Source organism: Thalassophryne amazonica, chromosome 19, assembly GCF_902500255.1.
Source record: "Thalassophryne amazonica chromosome 19, fThaAma1.1, whole genome shotgun sequence".
NCBI lineage: Eukaryota > Metazoa > Chordata > Actinopteri > Batrachoidiformes > Batrachoididae > Thalassophryne > Thalassophryne amazonica.
Window position 1 is genome coordinate 27,447,494 of NC_047121.1, and position 19,650 is coordinate 27,467,143.

The 19,650-nt window shown below is 40.8% G+C and overlaps 1 protein-coding gene across 2 annotated transcripts in view; it reads right to left on the reverse strand.

Annotated features, from left to right (window-relative positions):
* ism2a (isthmin 2a) overlaps positions 1 to 19,650 on the reverse strand; it is a 104,305-nt gene that overhangs the window by 20,158 nt on the left and 64,497 nt on the right. The window contains exon 4 of one of the 2 annotated variants that reach the window (XM_034159641.1): positions 3,248 to 3,382. The exons of the other annotated variant lie outside the window; for it this stretch is intronic. Coding sequence (XP_034015532.1) covers positions 3,248 to 3,382 — 135 coding nt within the window. The remainder of the gene's footprint in view (positions 1 to 3,247; positions 3,383 to 19,650) is intronic. 2 annotated transcript variants of the gene reach the window in all.

Below are 19,650 nucleotides of genomic sequence, written 5' to 3' on the forward strand. Positions count from 1 at the left end.
GTGAGCACTGCTCTCCTATTGGTCGTTTAGGAGTGGGAATTCCCACTCTAAAATGGAGGCCGGTATCTGGACCAATTCAGGGCCGGTTGTCGGGCTAGCACATTGCTACCTTTTCCTATGCCAGTCTGTGGGACAGCAGCCTTCATCACTGACAGGCTGAAATCGTGACATCTAACAAATCAAATACTGCTGTGGGAGGGACTTTGCTCTAAACCAGAAAGCAGGTATTCATATCTGTAAAAAGTAGTATGGGCTAATAGCCCCTCAGTGCTTGAAGTCAGGGCCCACTGGCTCAAAATAATGAGCAGAATAAATGAAAGTAATTCAAGATTTGCAATGTTTTGTAATCTACTGCAAAAGACACAACGTGAGGCTATTTAGCATATGATGCATATTTCATATTTCTGTGATATTTCATGTCATTTTATGTTATGTGTAGGTCATAAATAAGGTTTAAAAAGTTAAAAACACATTAATATTTGACAGGCATAGCATTTGTTCTCTTATTCAAAAATGGCAAACAGTAACTTTAATCCAGTGAGGCAGGGAGTTGTGCCATCTTGACAGTTTTTTTTTCAACATTTTTGAGTGTGATTGCATTGCTTTTTCTTTTTTTTAACAATAAAACCCCTTTCATAATTGTCTTATCTGAACAAGAGCTGAACCTGGACTGATTTCATTGTACAGGATAAAACCTTGATGAAAAACGTTCTGAATAGTTTTTCACACTTTGCTCTTTCACTAAGTGAGGCTGTGCACTGAAGATGATCGTTTAAGATCGTTAAGACAAGATAAGGTAAGATAAGATAAGTTAAATTTTATTGATCCCACAGCGGGGAAAATCACTTGCTACAGCAGCAAGAATTGTATAGTAATAAAGAAAAAGATATATATATATACAACCTGTTGTGTGGGCCGCCAGAAGAGGAGGTACTGCTGGCCCACCACCAGAGGGCGCCCTGCCTGAAGTGCGGGTTTCAGGCACGAGAGGGCGCTGCCGCCTCACAGGAACAGCCGAGGTGACAGCTGTCACTCATCAACTATGACAGCTGTCACCGATCATCTGCACTTCACCCCGGATAAAAGCAGGATGACACCTCCACCACGTCGCCGAGATATCGTTCTTCTACGGAGGTAACACTCTCAGCCTGAATATTCCGATATTGATTCCAGTAGATACATTGTTGCAGCTGTCTCCCCGGAGGACCGGCGTGGGCTGTGACTGCTTCGCTCTGCTTTCCGCCAGATAAGTGAATAGACAGACGCTGCACGAGTGTGTGTTAGAGGTGGAGGTGGAATTCCCACCATTGTTGTTACTGGGTGTACACACACCCACACTTGACTGTTTTTGCTCTTCGCCAGCACTACCAGATCCGACACGCGGAGACGGTGGCCACCTGAGGGACTCGGGACCTGGCGGCTCCAGTATCCTTCGGGTTCGGTGGCGGAGGAAATCGTGTGGTTCCGGTTCTTCTCTAGACGGACATCTCCTATCGTCGAGCCTGCCCACACGACACCTTTATCCATTGACTTTGTATTTATTCTATAATCTGCTGTGTGTGGTTGTGGTATTCACAACAGTAAAGTGTTCAAATTTAACTCCTTCTATTGTCCGTTCATTTACGCCCCCTGTTGTGGGTCCGTGTGACTACACTTTCACAACACAACCCCTGGCAAAAATTATGGAATCACCGGCCTCGGAGGATGTTCATTCAGTTGTTTAATTTTGTGGAAAAAAAGCAGATCACAGACATGACACAAAACTAAAGTCATTTCAAATGGCAACTTTCTGCCTTTAAGAAACACTATAAGAAATCAAGAAAAAAAGATTGTTTCAACTGTCCTTTGTTTCAACTGACATCTCTCGTGTTGGAGCCATGATTCATGTCAGTCCACTTGGTGCAACAGCTCTCCAAGGTGTGATCACTCCTTTTTAGATGCAGACTAATGAGCAGATCTCATATGATGCAGGCGTTAGTTTTGGGAATGAAAATTTACAGGGTGATTCCATAATTTCTTCCTCAGAATTGAGTGATTCCATATTTTTTTCCTCTGCTTGGTCTAAAAAAGTAACCGTTACTGACTGCCACAATCTTTTTTTCTTGATTTCTTATAGTGTTTCTTAAAGCCAGAAAGTTGCCATTTGAAATGACTTTAGTTTTGTGTCATGTGTGTGATCTGCTTTTTTTCTACAAAATTAAACAACTGAATGAACATCCTCCGAGGCCGGTGATTCCATAATTTTTGCCAGGGGTTGTATATATATATATATATATATATATATATGCTCTGTGTAGCGGGATCTGGTTAGTACTTGGATAGGAGACCTCTTTGGAACACCACCGGCTCTGTGTGTTTCTCCGGGTAAAACTGGAGTTGCGTCAGGAAGGGCATTCGGCGTAAAACTTGTGCCAATTACCAATGCGAATCTGGCTGTATCCGCTGTGGCGACCCCGAACAAAACCGGGAGCAGCCAAATGAACAACAACAACATATATAATGTGTATATATACATACATTAAAGAAAGGTGACTAAAGTATATTGTGATGTTTACTGGTGGATGCAGAAATACTGATGTGAACAGATTATGTGAAAAATAGAATACGTATATTCTGTAATAGAATATGTATGCATACATACACACAGTGAGGGAAATAAGTATTTGATCCACTGTCGATTTTGCACGTTTTCCCACTTACAAAGAATGGAGAGGTCTGTAATTTTTATCACTTCAACTGTGAGACACAGAATCTAAAAAAAAAAAAAAAATCAGAAAATCTGCATTGTATGATTTCTAAATAATTAATTTGCTTTTTATTGCATTAAAAATGTACTTTGCATACTTGCACGCAGCTGTGCACAGTCTCTGGCACGCCAGATTGTGTGCCACTGCAGGGATAAAATATGTGCAAGTGTCAAAGTGGCTAAAGAAAGGCTTTCCATTCATCTGTTTTGAGCCCACCTAATGGCACCACAAAGACATGTCTGTTGTGTATTAAAGGCTTTTGGCCTCTGTTATTTTATTTTATTTTTTTGCCATTGGAGGTATTTGGAGTTGGCTCCTGTGAAGGTTTTTGTGAATAATTAGTGCTTCCATTTTTAAACACATAGGTGTCTTATTTGAAAGTTCAAGAAATAAAAACTTTTAATGTTGCCATTGCTGTTAAAATACTGTAACGTCAAAGTGCCCACCTGGTACTGAAGGCAGATTGCACCATTGTGACACATTACGATAATGCTGCTTACCGTCGCAGCTTTCCATGTCACATGTGCGTGACTCAGTTGCTGTGCATGCGTAGCCGCAGGAACGGGTTCGTTTCTGGGTGCCGTTGCCACAGGTGACGCTGCATGGAGCCCAGTCGCTCCACTCCTCCTCATATTCTAAGAAACAGGAGGTGAAAAGATGGATGAAGGGGAGACGCCACAGAAGGAGGAGTAGCAGAACTACAGAATAATATATGAAGGCCGAACTTTGAAGTTAATCTCATGAATTCCTCACCCAGCTGGTGCATTTGTGTTACGCAATTAAGGCGCGACTGCAAAGAGGCGGGTAACTGTAGCGTGGGACCTCGGAGACCCCACTCCTCTGCTTTAAAAACAGTTAGCAGGAAGGGAGAGGAGGAGGGAGTACATCAAAGAAGGAGGAGAATGAGGAGAGGAAAGAAGCGAGCAGCAGGGAAAGTCTCGCAGTGAGCGCCATGGCGGCTGCATGCTGGAAAAGCTCATCGCACAGATCTCAGAGCGGTTAAGTTAAATTTGGCAAATTAAGTTTTGCCATTTAGGACAAATTTGAAAGTATGAGCCAAACTAAACTCTAATAATAAAATAATAAATGCCCATCATAAAAGAACACTGGAACAATGCACAAAAGTCAAATTAAAGAGCTGATTAAATAAAAAAAAATCAAACAGGCTCATGTTTTTATTGTAGTGTGGGCCAGCAATCTGTGTACATTTGATTATTACATTTGTCCAGACAGCATTAAACAACATCCAACATGTTGTCAAATGTGTCATGGTTCTGCCCCATCACGGCTCATGTTTTGGTTATGTCCCCTTTCTTTGATCCACTCACTGTCTGCACCGACCTTTGTTTAGCTGTTGTTTTGCTTTAGTCACTGTTTTTAATTTTCTGTTTCTCATACGTTTTCCATGTGTTGAGTTCCGTTCTAGTTTCTGTTTCAGCCTTTATTGTCTTGATGTTCGCTTTTCAGTTTTTTCCTTTGTTCTTTTTGTATAGATGTTTTATTTGACTTTTGGTCTTGCTATCCATGTTTTGGTTATATCCCCTTTCTTTGATCCACTGTCTGCCCCGATCTTTGTTTAGCTGTTGTTTTACTTTAATCACTCACTGATTTTATTTTCTGTTTCTCATACGTTTTCCATGTGTTGAGTTCCATTCTAGTTTCTGTTTCAGCCTTTATTGTCTTGATGTTCGCTTTTCAGTTTTTTCCTTTGTTCTTTTCATATACGAGGGCTGTCTGTAAAGTATAGGTCCTTTTTATTTTTTTCAAAAACTATATGGATTTCATTCATATGTTTTTACGTCAGACATGCTTGCACCCTCGTGCGCATGCGTGAGTTTTTCCATGCCTGTCGGTTACGTCATTCGCCTGTGAGCACTCCTTGTGGGAGGAGTCGTCCAACCCCTCGTCGGAATTCCTTTGTCTGAGAAGTTGCTGAGAGACTGGCGCTTTGTTTGATCAAAATTTTTTCTAAACCTGTGAGACACATCGAAGTGGACATGGTTCGAAAAATTAAGCTGGTTTTCAGTGAAAATTTTAACAGCTGATGAGAGATTTTGAGGTGATTCTGTCGCTTTAAGGACTTTTCACGGTGCGAGACGTCGCGCTGCGCTCTCAGGCAGCGTCATCAGCCTGTTTCAAGCTTAAAACCTCCACATTTCAGGCTCTATTGATCCAGGACGAAGTTTCAGAAGAAGTCGGTTTCAGCATTTTATCCGGATATTCCACTGTTAAAGGAGATTTTTTAATGAAAGACGTGCGGACGGGTCCGCGCGTCGGGACGCAGCCGACGCGGTGCGGCGGCACAGGAAAAACACCTCCGTGTTGATAACCATTTGTAAAATCCAGGCGGCGTTTGATGGCTTTCAGTGGAGTGAGTATATGAGAACTTGTTTATCAGCTGGAGATGTTCCAACTTGTCCTCAAGGCTTCCAACAGAGGTGTTTTTCCTGTGGCGGAGCGTCGCGGCGGCTGCGAGCCGACGCTGCAATCCGCCTGCACGTCTTTCATTAAAAAAATCTCCTTTAACAGTGGAATATCCGGATAAAATGCTGAAACCGACTTCTTCTGAAACTTCTCTGTTCTCTCACGACGTCCTGGATCAATAGAGCCTGAAATGTGGAGGTTTTAAGCTTGAAACAGGCTGATGACGCTGCCTGAGAGCGCAGCGCGACGTCTCGCACCATGAAAAGTCCTTAAAGCGACAGAATCACCTCAAAATCTCTCATCAGCTGTTAAAATTTTCACTGAAGACCAGCTTAATTTTTCGAACCATGTCCACTTCGATGTGTCTCACAGGTTTAGAAAAATTTTGATCAAACGAAGCGCCAGTCTCTCAGCAACTTCTCAGACAAAGGAATTCCGACGAGGGGCTGGACGACTCCTCCCACAAGGAGTGCTCACAGGCGAATGACGTCACCTACAGGCGTGGAAAAACTCACGCATGCGCACGAGGGTTCAAGCATGTCTGACGTAAAAACATATGAATGAAATCCATATAGTTTTAGAAAAAAATAAAAAGGACCTATACTTTACGGACAGCCCTCGTAGATGTTTTATTTGACTTTTGGTCTTGCTATCCATGTTTTTGGTATGTTTCATTTATTGTTGGTTTTAGGTAACGTCGCCGTCACACCCGTTTTGTCACTGTACGCTCTTGTCCCTCACCAGTCTTTCCTCATCTCTGTTTCATTCATCCACACCCCCGTTTTTGTTAGTGTCATTTTCACACCCCATTTGTCGAACTGCACTCTCTTACACCAGTCTACCCTCATCTGTTTCATTTGACCATGCCCCCTTCCTGAAGGCTCTCCACACCTGTGTCTCATTTCCCTTGATCACTACCTTTCTTATTTAAGCCTTGTGTGTTTTGTCAGTCTTTGCCAGTTCATTGATTCTTTAATCCTCATTCCATCCTTTTTGTCATTGCTCTGTTTTGCCTTGCTGTGTTTTGATCATGTTCCGTTTTTTGACCATACTCTTGCCTCAGCCCATGAGCCTTGTCTCTCTGTGTATTGAACTGTGCTTGGTTATTGACCACGCCTCTGCTTGACACTTGTCTGTACCTCCGCCTCTCCGACTGTCAAACTGTGTACCAAACTCCATTCCCAGATAAAGCATTTTATTACTCCTACGCCATTGTCTGTGAGTTTTGCATATGCGTCCATCTACCTTCTGTGCCATACCTCCTCGAAACATGACATAATGCGTGTTTATTTGTCCATCTTGGTTTAATGCGTGTTTATTTGTCCATCTTGGTTTTTTTGGAATGTAACAGTGCTTAAGGTACACACCACAAGCTGGGTGCTTCCTGCATAAATCCACTATTCACTTCTCCGTGTCACTTTGGGACAAAATTCCATGTGCATCTGACTTTTTTTTTTGTCCAAACAGCTTCAACTGGTAAAAGGTGGTACAAATTTTTGGTTGAGCTAATAGGATTAATAAATGGAATAGTTTTCACTGTGTTGAATGCTTGGTTTGCAAAGTACATGTCAAACAATGTCGACATCCATTGGATTGTACGGCATGTGACATATGTTACCCTGTAATGTGACAACTGAGCATGACACATGGTGCAAACTATTCCTTTTTAAAACCCTATTAACTCAACCAATAAATACATCACATTTTACAAATATTAGAGCAACTTTAACTTTTGACCCCTGTACAAACTGAAACTGACCTTTGTCACCATTCTTGCTGTTTTTACCCCATAACTCCATAACATTCAGTCATAGATAGTCCAAACTATACCTTTTTGGAATCTTTGTGATCAGACACATAATGTGATATAGCTTTCAATATGATTGGAGAATTTTAAAATTTTGACCCCTGTGTAATTCTTCATTGATCCCTACCTGGCCGCCATATTGGATTTTCAGGTGGCACGCACTTTTTTCTCAAACACTGATTTATGAAGAACATTCATTCCAAATCTGATGCTTGTATCACCAAGTCAACAATTCTGGCCAAAAATCAAACTTATCTTCTCCATTACAGGAGAAGATGTTCAAAAAGTGAGACCACATACAAAAAAAAAACAGGTGACTCATACTCTGGTGCTACTTATAGTCATGCCATAGGTATTAAAGGCACTGCGCTGCGGTGGTTTGAATCATATTTGTCTAATAGATTACAATTTGTTCATGTAAATGGGGAATCTTCTTCACAGACTAAAGTTAATTATGGAGTTCCACAAGGTTCTGTGCTAGGACCAATTTTATTCACTTTAGACATGCTTCCCTTAGGCAGTATTATTAGACGGTATTGCTTAAATTTTCATTGTTACGCAGATGATACCCAGCTTTATCTATCCATGAAGCCAGAGGACACACACCAATTAGCTAAACTGCAGGATTGTCTTACAGACATAAAGACATGGATGACCTCTAATTTCATGCTTTTAAACTCAGATAAAACTGAAGTTATTGTACTTGGCCCCACAAATCTTAGAAACATGGTGTCTAACCAGATCCTTACTCTGGATGGCATTACCCTGACCTCTAGTAATACTGTGAGAAATCTTGGAGTCATTTTTGATCAGGATATGTCATTCAAAGCGCATATTAAACAAATATGTAGGACTGCTTTTTTGCATTTACGCAATATCTCTAAAATCAGAAAGGTCTTGTCTCAGAGTGATGCTGAAAAACTAATTCATGCATTTATTTCCTCTAGGCTGGACTACTGTAATTCATTATTATCAGGTTGTCCTAAAAGTTCCCTAAAAAGCCTTCAGTTAATTCAAAATGCTGCAGCTAGAGTACTGACGGGGACTAGAAGGAGAGAGCATATCTCACCCATATTGGCCTCTCTTCATTGGCTTCCTGTTAATTCTAGAATAGAATTTAAAATTCTTCTTCTTACTTATAAGGTTTTGAATAATCAGGTCCCATCTTATCTTAGGGACCTCGTAGTACCATATCACCCCAATAGAGCGCTTCGCTCTCAGACTGCAGGCTTACTTGTAGTTCCTAGGGTTTGTAAGAGTAGAATGGGAGGCAGAGCCTTCAGCTTTCAGGCTCCTCTCCTGTGGAACCAGCTCCCAATTCAGATCAGGGAGACAGACACCCTCTCTACTTTTAAGATTAGGCTTAAAACTTTCCTTTTTGCTAAAGCTTATAGTTAGGGCTGGATCAGGTGACCCTGAACCATCCCTTAGTTATGCTGCTACAGACTTAGACTGCTGGGGGGTTCCCATGATGCACTGAGTGTTTCTTTCTCTTTTTGCTCTGTATGCACCACTCTGCATTTAATCATTAGTGATCGATCTCTGCTCCCCTCCACAGCATGTCTTTTTCCTGGTTCTCTCCCTCAGCCCCAACCAGTCCCAGCAGAAGACTGCCCCTCCCTGAGCCTGGTTCTGCTGGAGGTTTCTTCCTGTTAAAAGGGAGTTTTTCCTTCCCACTGTAGCCAAGTGCTTGCTCACAGGGGGTCGTTTTGACCGATGGGGTTTTACATAATTATTGTATGGCCTTGCCTTACAATATAAAGCGCCTTGGGGCAACTGTTTGTTGTGATTTGGCGCTATATAAAAAAATTGATTGATTGATTGATTTTGTTGCTTCTTCATAATGCAGTTTTTTTGACAGATGTGACTTGTATTCAACAGAAATGTATTTTGCTCCCCACAATATGATATGTTATTTCTGAGGACCCTTCGAATTTATTCTGATTTAAATATCTCAAAACCAATTAAAGTTGCTTTTATCTTGTGACAAAGAGGTAATGCAGATTAAATAGATTTTAAACTGATGCCCACCAAGGAGATACTGGTCTACCATGTTTAAAGCCATTTGAAGTGAGTAGATTTGAGAATATGGTTTGGAATTGTCGAGGGGGGTGTATGTATGTGTGTGTGTGTGTGTTGGGTCTTTCTGTTCAACTTTTCTCATGTCTTTTGGGGTCAACCTTTCTGATGGACTTTCTCCTGACAGTCCAGTCCTGCTTCTTGTCCTTCAACTCATCCTTTACTCTGTCTATCCTCCTCCCCTTGTGTAATTCTCTTCCCCTGCACTTCATTCTCATCGCTCTGACAGATATAGTCATCATCTCATCTCGTCACACATCCTATTTCCTGTACTTTCTTAGATATCTGTCCGACTTTTGTGGTTCATCTGAAGCTCTCATTTTTTTTCTCCAGCCTTGCAATGCCACACATCCATCTCAGCATCCTGCACTCCCTTCACTGTTCGTGTCTCAGCCTCCTACATCATTGTTGGTGTTACCTGCCTCAGAAACTTCACGTTTATCCCTTGCCTTTATTCTTCAGTCAATTTTGTGATTCCTCTCAGTTCTTGGATTATTTTTACACATAAGATCTTCAGCCAGTTCTGATCCTGCACTTTTAAAATGATTCTCTATGTTCACGCTGTCTCTGTGTAAGTAGGTAACAGAGAGAACGTGAGTGCCCTGGAACACTTTGATGGACTTTTTTAAAAAACATTTCTGCCAGACGTCAAAAAGAATAAACAGATTAGCCGGCAATGAAAACAACCGTGATTTATTGCCGTAGGTGTTGGGAACATGGCATGCATCAATGAGATCAGTGATTTTTTTTTTTTTTAACCTCTTCTGACCTGATCGCTGGGCTGCAGAAGCACATGCCAACAGATTTACTGCAGCCTCAAAGATGTGGAACGGTTCCACTCAGTCCTGCTTGCACACAGAAGTTAATGATGCACTGCAACTAAACTAATATTGCATACTTTTCTGGAAAGTCATAACGGTCTTAACAATCAGGCAGGAAGCACGGCCAGCTGGCGTTTGTGCATGAGAAAACAGTGAGGCACACGGTGAGCACATGGAACTGTGTATGTGCCATCACAGTGGCCCACTGTAAGACGAAGGAGAATACAAACACAGACTAACAACAGTGACTTTATTCCTCTTCTGTCGCTGTAACACATTCCTCCATCATACACACATTTAGCCACATATTAAAAAAAATATTTGCACATTTAAATTCTTTCAGGGATGAAATCTTTGGCTTCTCAGACTAAAAGGTCATATATTTTCATTCCTCAGGTGGTTAAATTCACGTGGTAGTTTTGAATGAGAACATGTGGCACTGAAATAATCAAACGATACCACAACTGGAAAGCACACATCTTAATGTCCTTTTAATTTATCTACTATACTGTGACCAGATAAGAATAATCACTTTTACAACTCCAGATCAAAAAAGTTGAGACAGTATGTAAAATGCAAAAAACAACAACAACAACAACAACAAAAAACCCTGAAGTAATTCTTACATTTACTTTGACGTCTGTTTCATTGCAGACAGTATGAACCAACATTATTTCCTGTTTTGTGTGGTTAACTTCATTTCATCCATTCCTGCATTTAAGGTCTGCAACACATTCCAAAACAGTTTGGATGGGACAATTTAGGGTGAGCAATATTGTTGAAAGAAATAAATACAAAATTCTGACATTATTTCAAACAGGTGACGTCAACAGGTGATTGTGATTCGGTACAAAAGCACCATCCACAAAAGGCTGAGTGTTTGAGGAGCAAAGATGGGCAGAGGATCTCGAGTTTGTCAACAAATGCATGAGAAAATTATTGAAATGCCTAAAGTCAGTGTTCCACAAAGACAGACTGGAAGGGATGTGTATATTTCTCCCTCTACACTGCGTAATATCACTACATGACTCAAGGAATCTGGAGGAATTCCAGTGCATAAAGACTAATGGCACAAGCGTAAGCTTGATGGCACCGCATTAAGAACAATCATTCATCAATGGCTGATATATAGTGCATCCGGAAAGTATTCACAGTGCTTCACTTTTTCCACATTTGTTATTTTACAGCTTTATTCCAAATAAATATTGGAGTAAATACATTATTTTCCCTCAAAATTCTACTCACAACACCCCATAATGACAACATGAAAAAGGTATTTTAAATTTTTGCAAATTTGTTTTAAAAAAGTAAGAAATCACATGTACATAAGAAGAAGAAACTTTATTGTCATTGTATAAGTAAAACAGTGGTCCCTCATTTATCGCGGGAGTTACGTTCTATGCAATAAGCGAAATCTGCGAAGTAGTCAGCACTATTTTTTGCAATTATTATAGATGTTTTAAGGCTGTAAAACCCCTCACTACACACTTTATACACTTTTCTCAAACAGGCATTAACATTTTCTCACTTTTCTCTCCCGTGTAAACACTCTTTTTTCTTCTGGGCGAGAAGGTTATAAACAGACACACGCAGAACACAATGCGCGTGCTCTCCCTTTGCTCACTGCCTCCAGGGGTATGGATGCGGGACCCGCAAAGAATCCAAGTCCTCTCTCGGTGGCCACGGAGCTCTGCGGCTGCGGTCAACATTCGCATCAAAACAGCGAAGGTAATCTCTGGACCTGTTGCCAGATTTGGCGCAGTTCCGCACAGCAGACGGGGGGGCAGTGTAAGTGGCCCGCTGCCACGTTTACTGAGCCCGCAGACTCAGTAAGCGCATCGGAGGCAGTGAGAGCAATCACGGTGATGCTGACTGGTGCCGCGAATGGCCCGCCTGATAAGGACGCAGAACACAATGTGCTGTTAAAAAAAAGCATGCAAAATTGCACCAAAAAAATCTGCGAAACTGCGAGGCTGCGAAAGGTGAACCGCGTTATAGCGAGGGACCACTGTACAACAAAATTTCATTTGGTAGCATCAGTTTTTAACAGCTACAATGCCACAGGTATATAGAAGAAAAGAGGGAAAGAAAAAAAATAAATTTAAAAGGTAACATAAGAATATGTTATATATAAACAGTCTGTATTAAACTACTGCAAAAAAAAGTTCTGTACAATAGTCCATTTATTGGACTGGTAGGTAGTAGTAGGTGTGTGTACATGTGTGTGTTGGGGGGTCCTAGTTCCTGCAGCAGTCTCTTCACAGCCATGGGAAAAGAAGCTGTGTTTGAGTCTGCTGGTACAGGCTTGCATGACCCTGAGCCTGACAGAGGGAAGGCTGGTGAAAAGAGTGTCCTGGGTAGGTGAGGTCGTCCTGGATCTTGTCACCTGTCGGAGGAGACAGCTCGGGTAGATCTTCTCTATATGTGGGAGTGGAAAGCCAATGATCCACTGTGCAGTCTTGATGACCCACTGCAGTTGTTTCTTCTTGGATGCAGTCCAGCTGGCATTACCACCTGCTGGGCCTTTTTAATAATCTGGGTGGTTCTCATCCCTTCTTCCACATTGATGCACAGACCTGAGTGCTGTGTGGTCCTCGACTTCCGGTATTCACGCCCTTTGCTCAGTACTTTGTTGATGCAGCAATTACAGCCTCAGGTCTTCTTGAATATGATGCCACACACTTGGTGCACCTATCTTTGGGCAGTTTTGTCCATTCCTCTTTGTAGCACCTCTCAAGCTCCATCAGGTTGGATGGGGAGGGTTGGTGCACAGCCATTTTCAGATCTCTCCAGAGATGTTCAACCGGATTCAGGTCTGGGCTCTGGCTGGGCCACTCAAGGACATTCACAGAGTTGTCCTGAAGCCACTCCTTTGATACCTGAGCTGTGTGCTTAGAGTCATTGTCCTGCTGAAAGATGAACAGTCGCCCCAGTCTGTGGTCAAGAGCACTCTGGAGCAGGTTATCATCCAGGATGTCTCTGTACATTGCTGCATTCATCTTTCCATCAATCCTGTCTAGTGTCCCAGTTCCTGCTGCTACAAAACATCCCCACAGCATGATGCTGCCACCATCATGCTTTAATGTACGGATGGTGCCTGGTTTCCTCCAAACACGATGCCTGACATTCACACCCAAGAGTTCAATCTTTGTCTCATCAGACCAGAGAATTTTGTTTCTCATGGTCTGAGAGTCCTTCAGATGCCTTTTGGCAAACTCCAGGTGGGCTGTCAGTGATAAGATTCACTCGACACTATTCTCCAGGCCTTAAATCCAGGAACAGATGTATATTAACAAATAAAATGAAGATGGCCACATAAAACAGGAAATATCTTGGGTTCATACTGTCAATGAAATAAAAGAAAATGTAAGAATCACTTCTTTTTTTAAAGTTACCTTTTGATACTGTCCCAGCTTTTTTGGATTTGTGGTTGTACAAACAAACCACTAGCAATTTGTGATTAACAGCAAGGCTTCATAAACATCTTGCTGGATGCGTCTGTTTTTATTTTATGTTGCAGATATTGTTGATGTTCAAAGATGCTGACTTGGCCCAAAATAGGAGGTTCACTGGTTGTCACATATTTCTATCACAACCTGTAATGAATATTTTGGAGATAATTTTTTTTCCCAATTTGCTGGCTTTGGATATCAATGTTTCTCTGTTCTGCTGATCCCGATATCCTGATTTGACACCTCAAACACTTATGGGTGGGTCATGAAGCTTTATTTTGTTTTGTTTTTTTTTTGGGGGGGGGGGGGGGGGAAGCATCATTTATGCCAAATCACAAAGTAAAGCAAAAACGTAAAGCACTTTTCCACATTTTGTTAGGTTACACCCTTATTCCAAAATGGATTAAATTCATTTTTTTTCCTCAAAATTCTTCTTTTCTTGTTCCTCAGAGGGACCAAGCTGGAAAGTTAAACACAATAAAATAAAAATGGACTGCATTTCTGTACCACTTTTACATCTACAGCATATGCTCAAAACAATTTATAATGATAGCTCACATTCACCCATTCAGACTCAGACACATGTCAGCATGGGTGACAAGCTGCTCAGCAGGCCACAACTTGAGGATGAACGACCCTGCCCAAGAGCCCTTATTCTGAAAGGGATTTGAACTGAAGATCCAGTGGCGTCAAGCCCACCTCAACCTCTAGACCATCACTTCCTCTGAAGGAGGAATGGAAATGTGCTGAAAAAGTGAATAAAATGTACTGAGAAGGTGGAGAGAGTATCTGAGAAGCTGATGAATGACGGAATTGAGAGGGAGAGGAGGCTGGATGATGACAAACAAACTTAGGATGTGCAACAGATTAGTAAGGATGAAGTGAGGACATCTATGAAAAGGATGAAGAGTGGAAAGGCAGTTGGTCCAGATGACATACCAGTTGAGGTATGGAAATGTTTAGGAGAGATGGCAGAGGACGTTTTAACCAGATTGTGTAATAAAGTGAGAAAGTGAGAGGATGCCTAAGGAGCACACAAGAAGTGTACTGATCTGATTTTTAAGAAAAAGGGTTTTGTTCAGAGCTACAGAGGCTAAACTGTGAAGTTATGGGAAAGTAGTGGAAACTACGCTGAGAGAAGAGGTGATCTAAGGGTATCTGCAAGAGTTACAGGGAAAGTTTCCAAAACAGCAGTGAAACCAGCTCTGTTGTGTGGCTTTGAGGTGGTGGTAACAAAAACACAGGAGGCAGAACTGGAGATAGCAGTGCTGAAGATGCTGAGATTTTCTTTGGGAGTGAGAAGGATGGAGGAGATTAGGAATGAATATATCAGAGGGACAGTACAAGTAGGATGGTTTGGAGACAAAGTCAGAGAGACAAGATTTAGAGGGTCTGTACAAGTACAGAGGAGGGAACCGGGGTATATAGGGAGAAGGATGCTGAGGATAGAGACATAAACAGGAGATGAAGAGAGAGGACAAAGAGGAGGTTTATGGCTGTGCTGAGGGAGGACATGCAGGTGGTTGGTGTGACAGAGAAAGATGCAGAAGACAGGATGAGATGGAAACAAATGATCTGCTGTGGCGACTCCTAACAGTGCAAGTGAAGCAGACAGTTCTGTGTGTTCTCAGACAGAAATGATGCTGCTGTCAATAAAACATGTTTCCCCACACGTCACTAAATGACACAAAGCTGGTACCGAACTCATGAGTTTGGTACACGAAGAAGCACTGAACAAGCATAAATATGTGATAAGTTGTAAGTGAGTATATGTAGCAAAAGCACAGTCGGATGGCACAGATGGCTATCTCCTGTTAGGTATTCTTGTTAATAATCAAAAGTGTCTTTTATATGTGTGTGTGTGTGTGTGTGTGTGTGTGTGTGTGTGTGTGTGTGTGTGTGTGTGTGTGTGTGTGTGTGTGTGTGTGTGTGTGTGTGTGTGTGTGTGTGTGTGTGTGTGTGTGTGTGTGTGTGTGTGTGTGTGTGTGTGTGTGTCTTTAACCGTATACCAATATATCTAAGGTGTGAACACAATCAAACATGTTTCTTGTGGGTCAATGATAGAAAAATCACAATACTATCAGATTATTGTCTGAAGAAACTACCACTGTTTGTTTTGTCTGCAAAATGAGGAGGGAGCAGTAAGGTGTGTGTGTGTGGTGTTTGACATGTTTATGTAGTGGACCTCGAAGGAACTGAACTGACCATAAATCATGTCTTGCTGGTCACAGGCTGTGTGTGTGTGTGTGTGTGTGTGTGTGTGTGTGTGTGTGTGTGTGTGTGTGTGTGTGTGTGTGTGTGTGTGTGTGTGTGTGTGTGTGTGTGTGTGTGTGTGTGTGTGTGTGTGTGTGTGTGTGTGTACATCCGGCCCACTCAGACAGGCAAGTCAACAGACAAAAAAAGAAGTTTGCAGACAGTCCGCATGCTGTGAACGATGTGACCCCGACGCTCTCCACTGCGTACACACACTGCAGTGATAACAGCATCCAAACAACCGCCTCCTGTACAAGCTGAAAGCTTTCACCCAGAAACATTATCGCTAGCTGTTGTCATGGTGGGGGGGGGGGGGGGGGGGGGGGGGGGGAGTGGCTCGGGATGGCTGGCTCCAAACTCTGAATCATTTTCAAGATTTTCTTTTGTAAGCAGTAGACAAGTAAAATTATAGGTGTTTAAAGTTACCTCTCCTCACTGTACAAGGTATAAAATAGTCTCCCACTGTTTGATTATAATGTCACTTTAGAGCGGTGCATTAGTTTTAGACCTGACCAGCCACATGGGAACCAAATCTACTTAGCCATGCCTACTCGCGCATATTTCATTGTGTATTCAGAATTTGTAGGTAGATTCTAGCATATTTTGCTGACCAGCAAAAACGCTGTAGCTCTAGCTGTAGTAGAGTCTGACTAGATTAAATTGTAGAATCAGAAGCAGCTTGAACAGTTATTATGTGAATCAAACATTGACTGTTTTGGGATATCTTAAACTTGGTTAAAACAAACTTCAGCAGATGCACTGGTGACAATGCCAGGCTATAAAGTGTTTAGGAAAGATAGGGAGAAAGGTAAGGGTGGGGGCGTGTTGCTTTACATTAAAGATACAATGAAATGTAAACAGCTGTATTTTCCTACTAACATTTCTTTTGATTGTGTTCGTGTTGAAGTAGCTTTATCTAATGAAATGTCCTTCCTGCTGATTTGCTTATATGGACAGCCTAGAGCGAAAGGGAAGTTTTATGACCAGTTAAAAAAGGTTTGCTCAAATCATATGACCAAATTAAACACTCACAGAAATATTTAACTCTAACTTTAAGATTTATGTAATTTTATTACATGACAAATTCCCTTTTACTTTTTTAGATCATTTTAATACAAACCTACCAAATAAACCTTACATGATGCACATTCATTATTGTAATAAATCTTATTTATTTGAAATGCATAATCCTCAGCTTTATGTATTTAGTATTAATAAAATATAATTACTCTAAATCAATAATAATGACAGTATTTATTTAAAATACATAAAGTATATTGTTTGAACTGCATAATAATTATGTTACCTATGCCATTTATCTTGTATAGGTAACATAATTATTATTAGAAAATATGCCTAATCTGAGTAATGCTAAATCCTATCTATTGATAAGAAATAAAATTATGAACAATAAAAATATCAGGTTTAAATTTGAAGAAGTCAGTATAAACAAGGTAAAGGAATATTTGAAATCTGTAAAGACAAGCCCCCGGGTGTTGACGGTCTTGACAGTAGGCTTCTCAGACTAGCAGCCGATTGTATTGCTCCTGTTCTTGCTCATATAATAAACCTCAGTTTTGCTTACAATACATGTCAGCATGCGTGGAAAAAGGCTAAAATTATTCCACTACTGAAAAATAAGAAAATTCCGTTCTCGACTTTAAACAGGAAAAATCATGCCGTCTATTGTATATGAGCAAATCAGTAACTATTTTTTATCTAATAATTTAATCACTGACTTCCAGCATGCATATATAAACAGTCACTCCACCGCCATGGCATTGACTCAGATGTCTGATGATTGGCTCAGAGAGGTTGTTAAGAAGAATATAGTTGGCACTGTATTTCTTGATTTCTCTGCTGCTTTTGATATCACTGACCATGAATTGTTATTGGAAAGACTTGCTGGTTATGGTTTTGAGCTATCAGCTCTGACTTGGTTTTATAGGACTCAAGACAGTGCTTTTTAATGGCAGCTTCTCTGGCACCAGGAGTGTAGTATGTGGAGTGCCACAAGGCAGTTGCCTCGGTCCACTACTATTTACAATTTTCATGAATGACTTACCATATAGCTTTGATAAAGTTAGTATAGTAATGTATGCTGATGATGTAACCATTTATACATCAGCACGCTCACACAATGACTTGGGAGTGGTTTTAAATATGAATTGCACAAGGTAGCTGACTGGGTAACATCCAATAAGTTAGTGTTAAATACAGTAAAGACTAACTGCATGATTATTGGTTCTAATCGTGTTATTATGAAAAATCTCATATTAAAAATTAAAATTAATAATATGAGAATAAATCAAGTAGATGAGACTAAGCTGCTGGGTGTAATGGTAGACTCAAAATTATAATGGAAAAAACTTATAAATAATATTTCTGTAAAGATGGGCAGAGGTTTATTGATTATGAGAAGACATGCAAGGTTTTTAAGTTGTACAACTTTGAATTATCCTATTAAAGCATTATTGTTAGTATACTTGGATTATTACCCAACAGTTTGGTCAAATGCCTCTGGGGAAATGATAAATGAATTACAGATTATTCAAAATAAGGCTGCTCGTATAGCACTCAACTGCAGTTATAGGACAAATACTATTACAATGCATAAAAATTTAAAATGGATGTTAGTGAAAGATAGACTTTTATATTCACCGATCATTTTTACTAAAAAGATTATTGTCACCAAGTTACCGTGTATTTTGTTTAGGAATTTCTCTTTCTGCTCAGAAAATCATGCATATATAACCAGACATGCTGTGGTGGGAAACTTTATGCTACCTGTAGCCAGGGCTAATGCCATAAAAAACACTGTCATATTTAGGGGTATGAAGAATGGAATTCATTACCAGAACGCATCAAACTCATTTCACATGAATGTTCTTTTAAGGTATTCCTAAAATGATATTTGTGGACATAATAAGCAATCTGGGTTTGGCTTTTGATCATTTATAGAAGGGTTTTTTGTGTATGTGAACTGACGAGATGTGATGATTGATTTGACTGGAACTTGATTGTTTTATTGTTTTGTTTTTCCTTTTTTATTATTTCTCATTTTATATATTTTTGAATGCTTTTTTTAATTTCTATATATTGTTTGTTGACTTACGTATGAGGACCCCAGGAAGAATAGCTGCAGCTCAGGTGCATCTAATGGGGATCCAAATAAGTAAACATAAACATAAACTTTCTACACGTAATCGGCAAGGACAAAAAACAACATTGAATGCCCGTGACCTTCGATCCCTCAGGTGGCACTCCATTAAAAAACAACATCATTGTGTAAAGCATCTTACCGCATGGGCTCGGGAACACTTCAGGAAACCATTGTCTGTTAATATAGTTCATCACTACATCTACAAGTGCAAGTTAAAACTCTACCATGCAAAGCAAAAGTCATCCAGAAACACAGCTGCCTTCTCTGGGCCCGAGCTCATTTGAAATGGATAGATGCAAAGTGGAAACGTGTGCTGTGGTCTGATGAGTCCACATTTCAAATTGTTTTTGGAAATCATGGACGTCGTGTCCTCTGGACAAAAGAGGAAAAAGACAGTCCAGATTGTTACCAGCACAACGTTCAACACATGTTGTCATCATGCAATGTCTTTTTCAGGGACGTCCCTGCTTATTTCAGCAAGACAATGCCAAGCCACATTCTGCACGTGTTACAACAGCGTGGCTTCATAGTAAAAGAGTGCGGGTAGACTGGCCTGCCTGCAGTCCAGACCTGTCACCCATTGAAAATCATTGTATTCTGTTTATAGTTACATTTTTCACAATGTCCCAATTTCATTGGAATTGGGGTTGTATATCGGTGGCAGAGGTAGCTAAAATTTTGTCTGGTCTTAAAAACTCAACCTGGTCTCACGGCAAGCTGTGATTCAGCAGCACGAAATATACATTAATCTATTGTGTGGTGGTATTGTGGCAAAAAGCGCCTCATTTTTGTCACAACAGCACAAATTCATTCTAACTCATTCCGTGATGGCTGCACGAAATTAAAAGTAAAGTGGGGATCAGGGTGGTTAAGGTTAGGGTGGGGGGAAGGAGTAGGGTTAGGA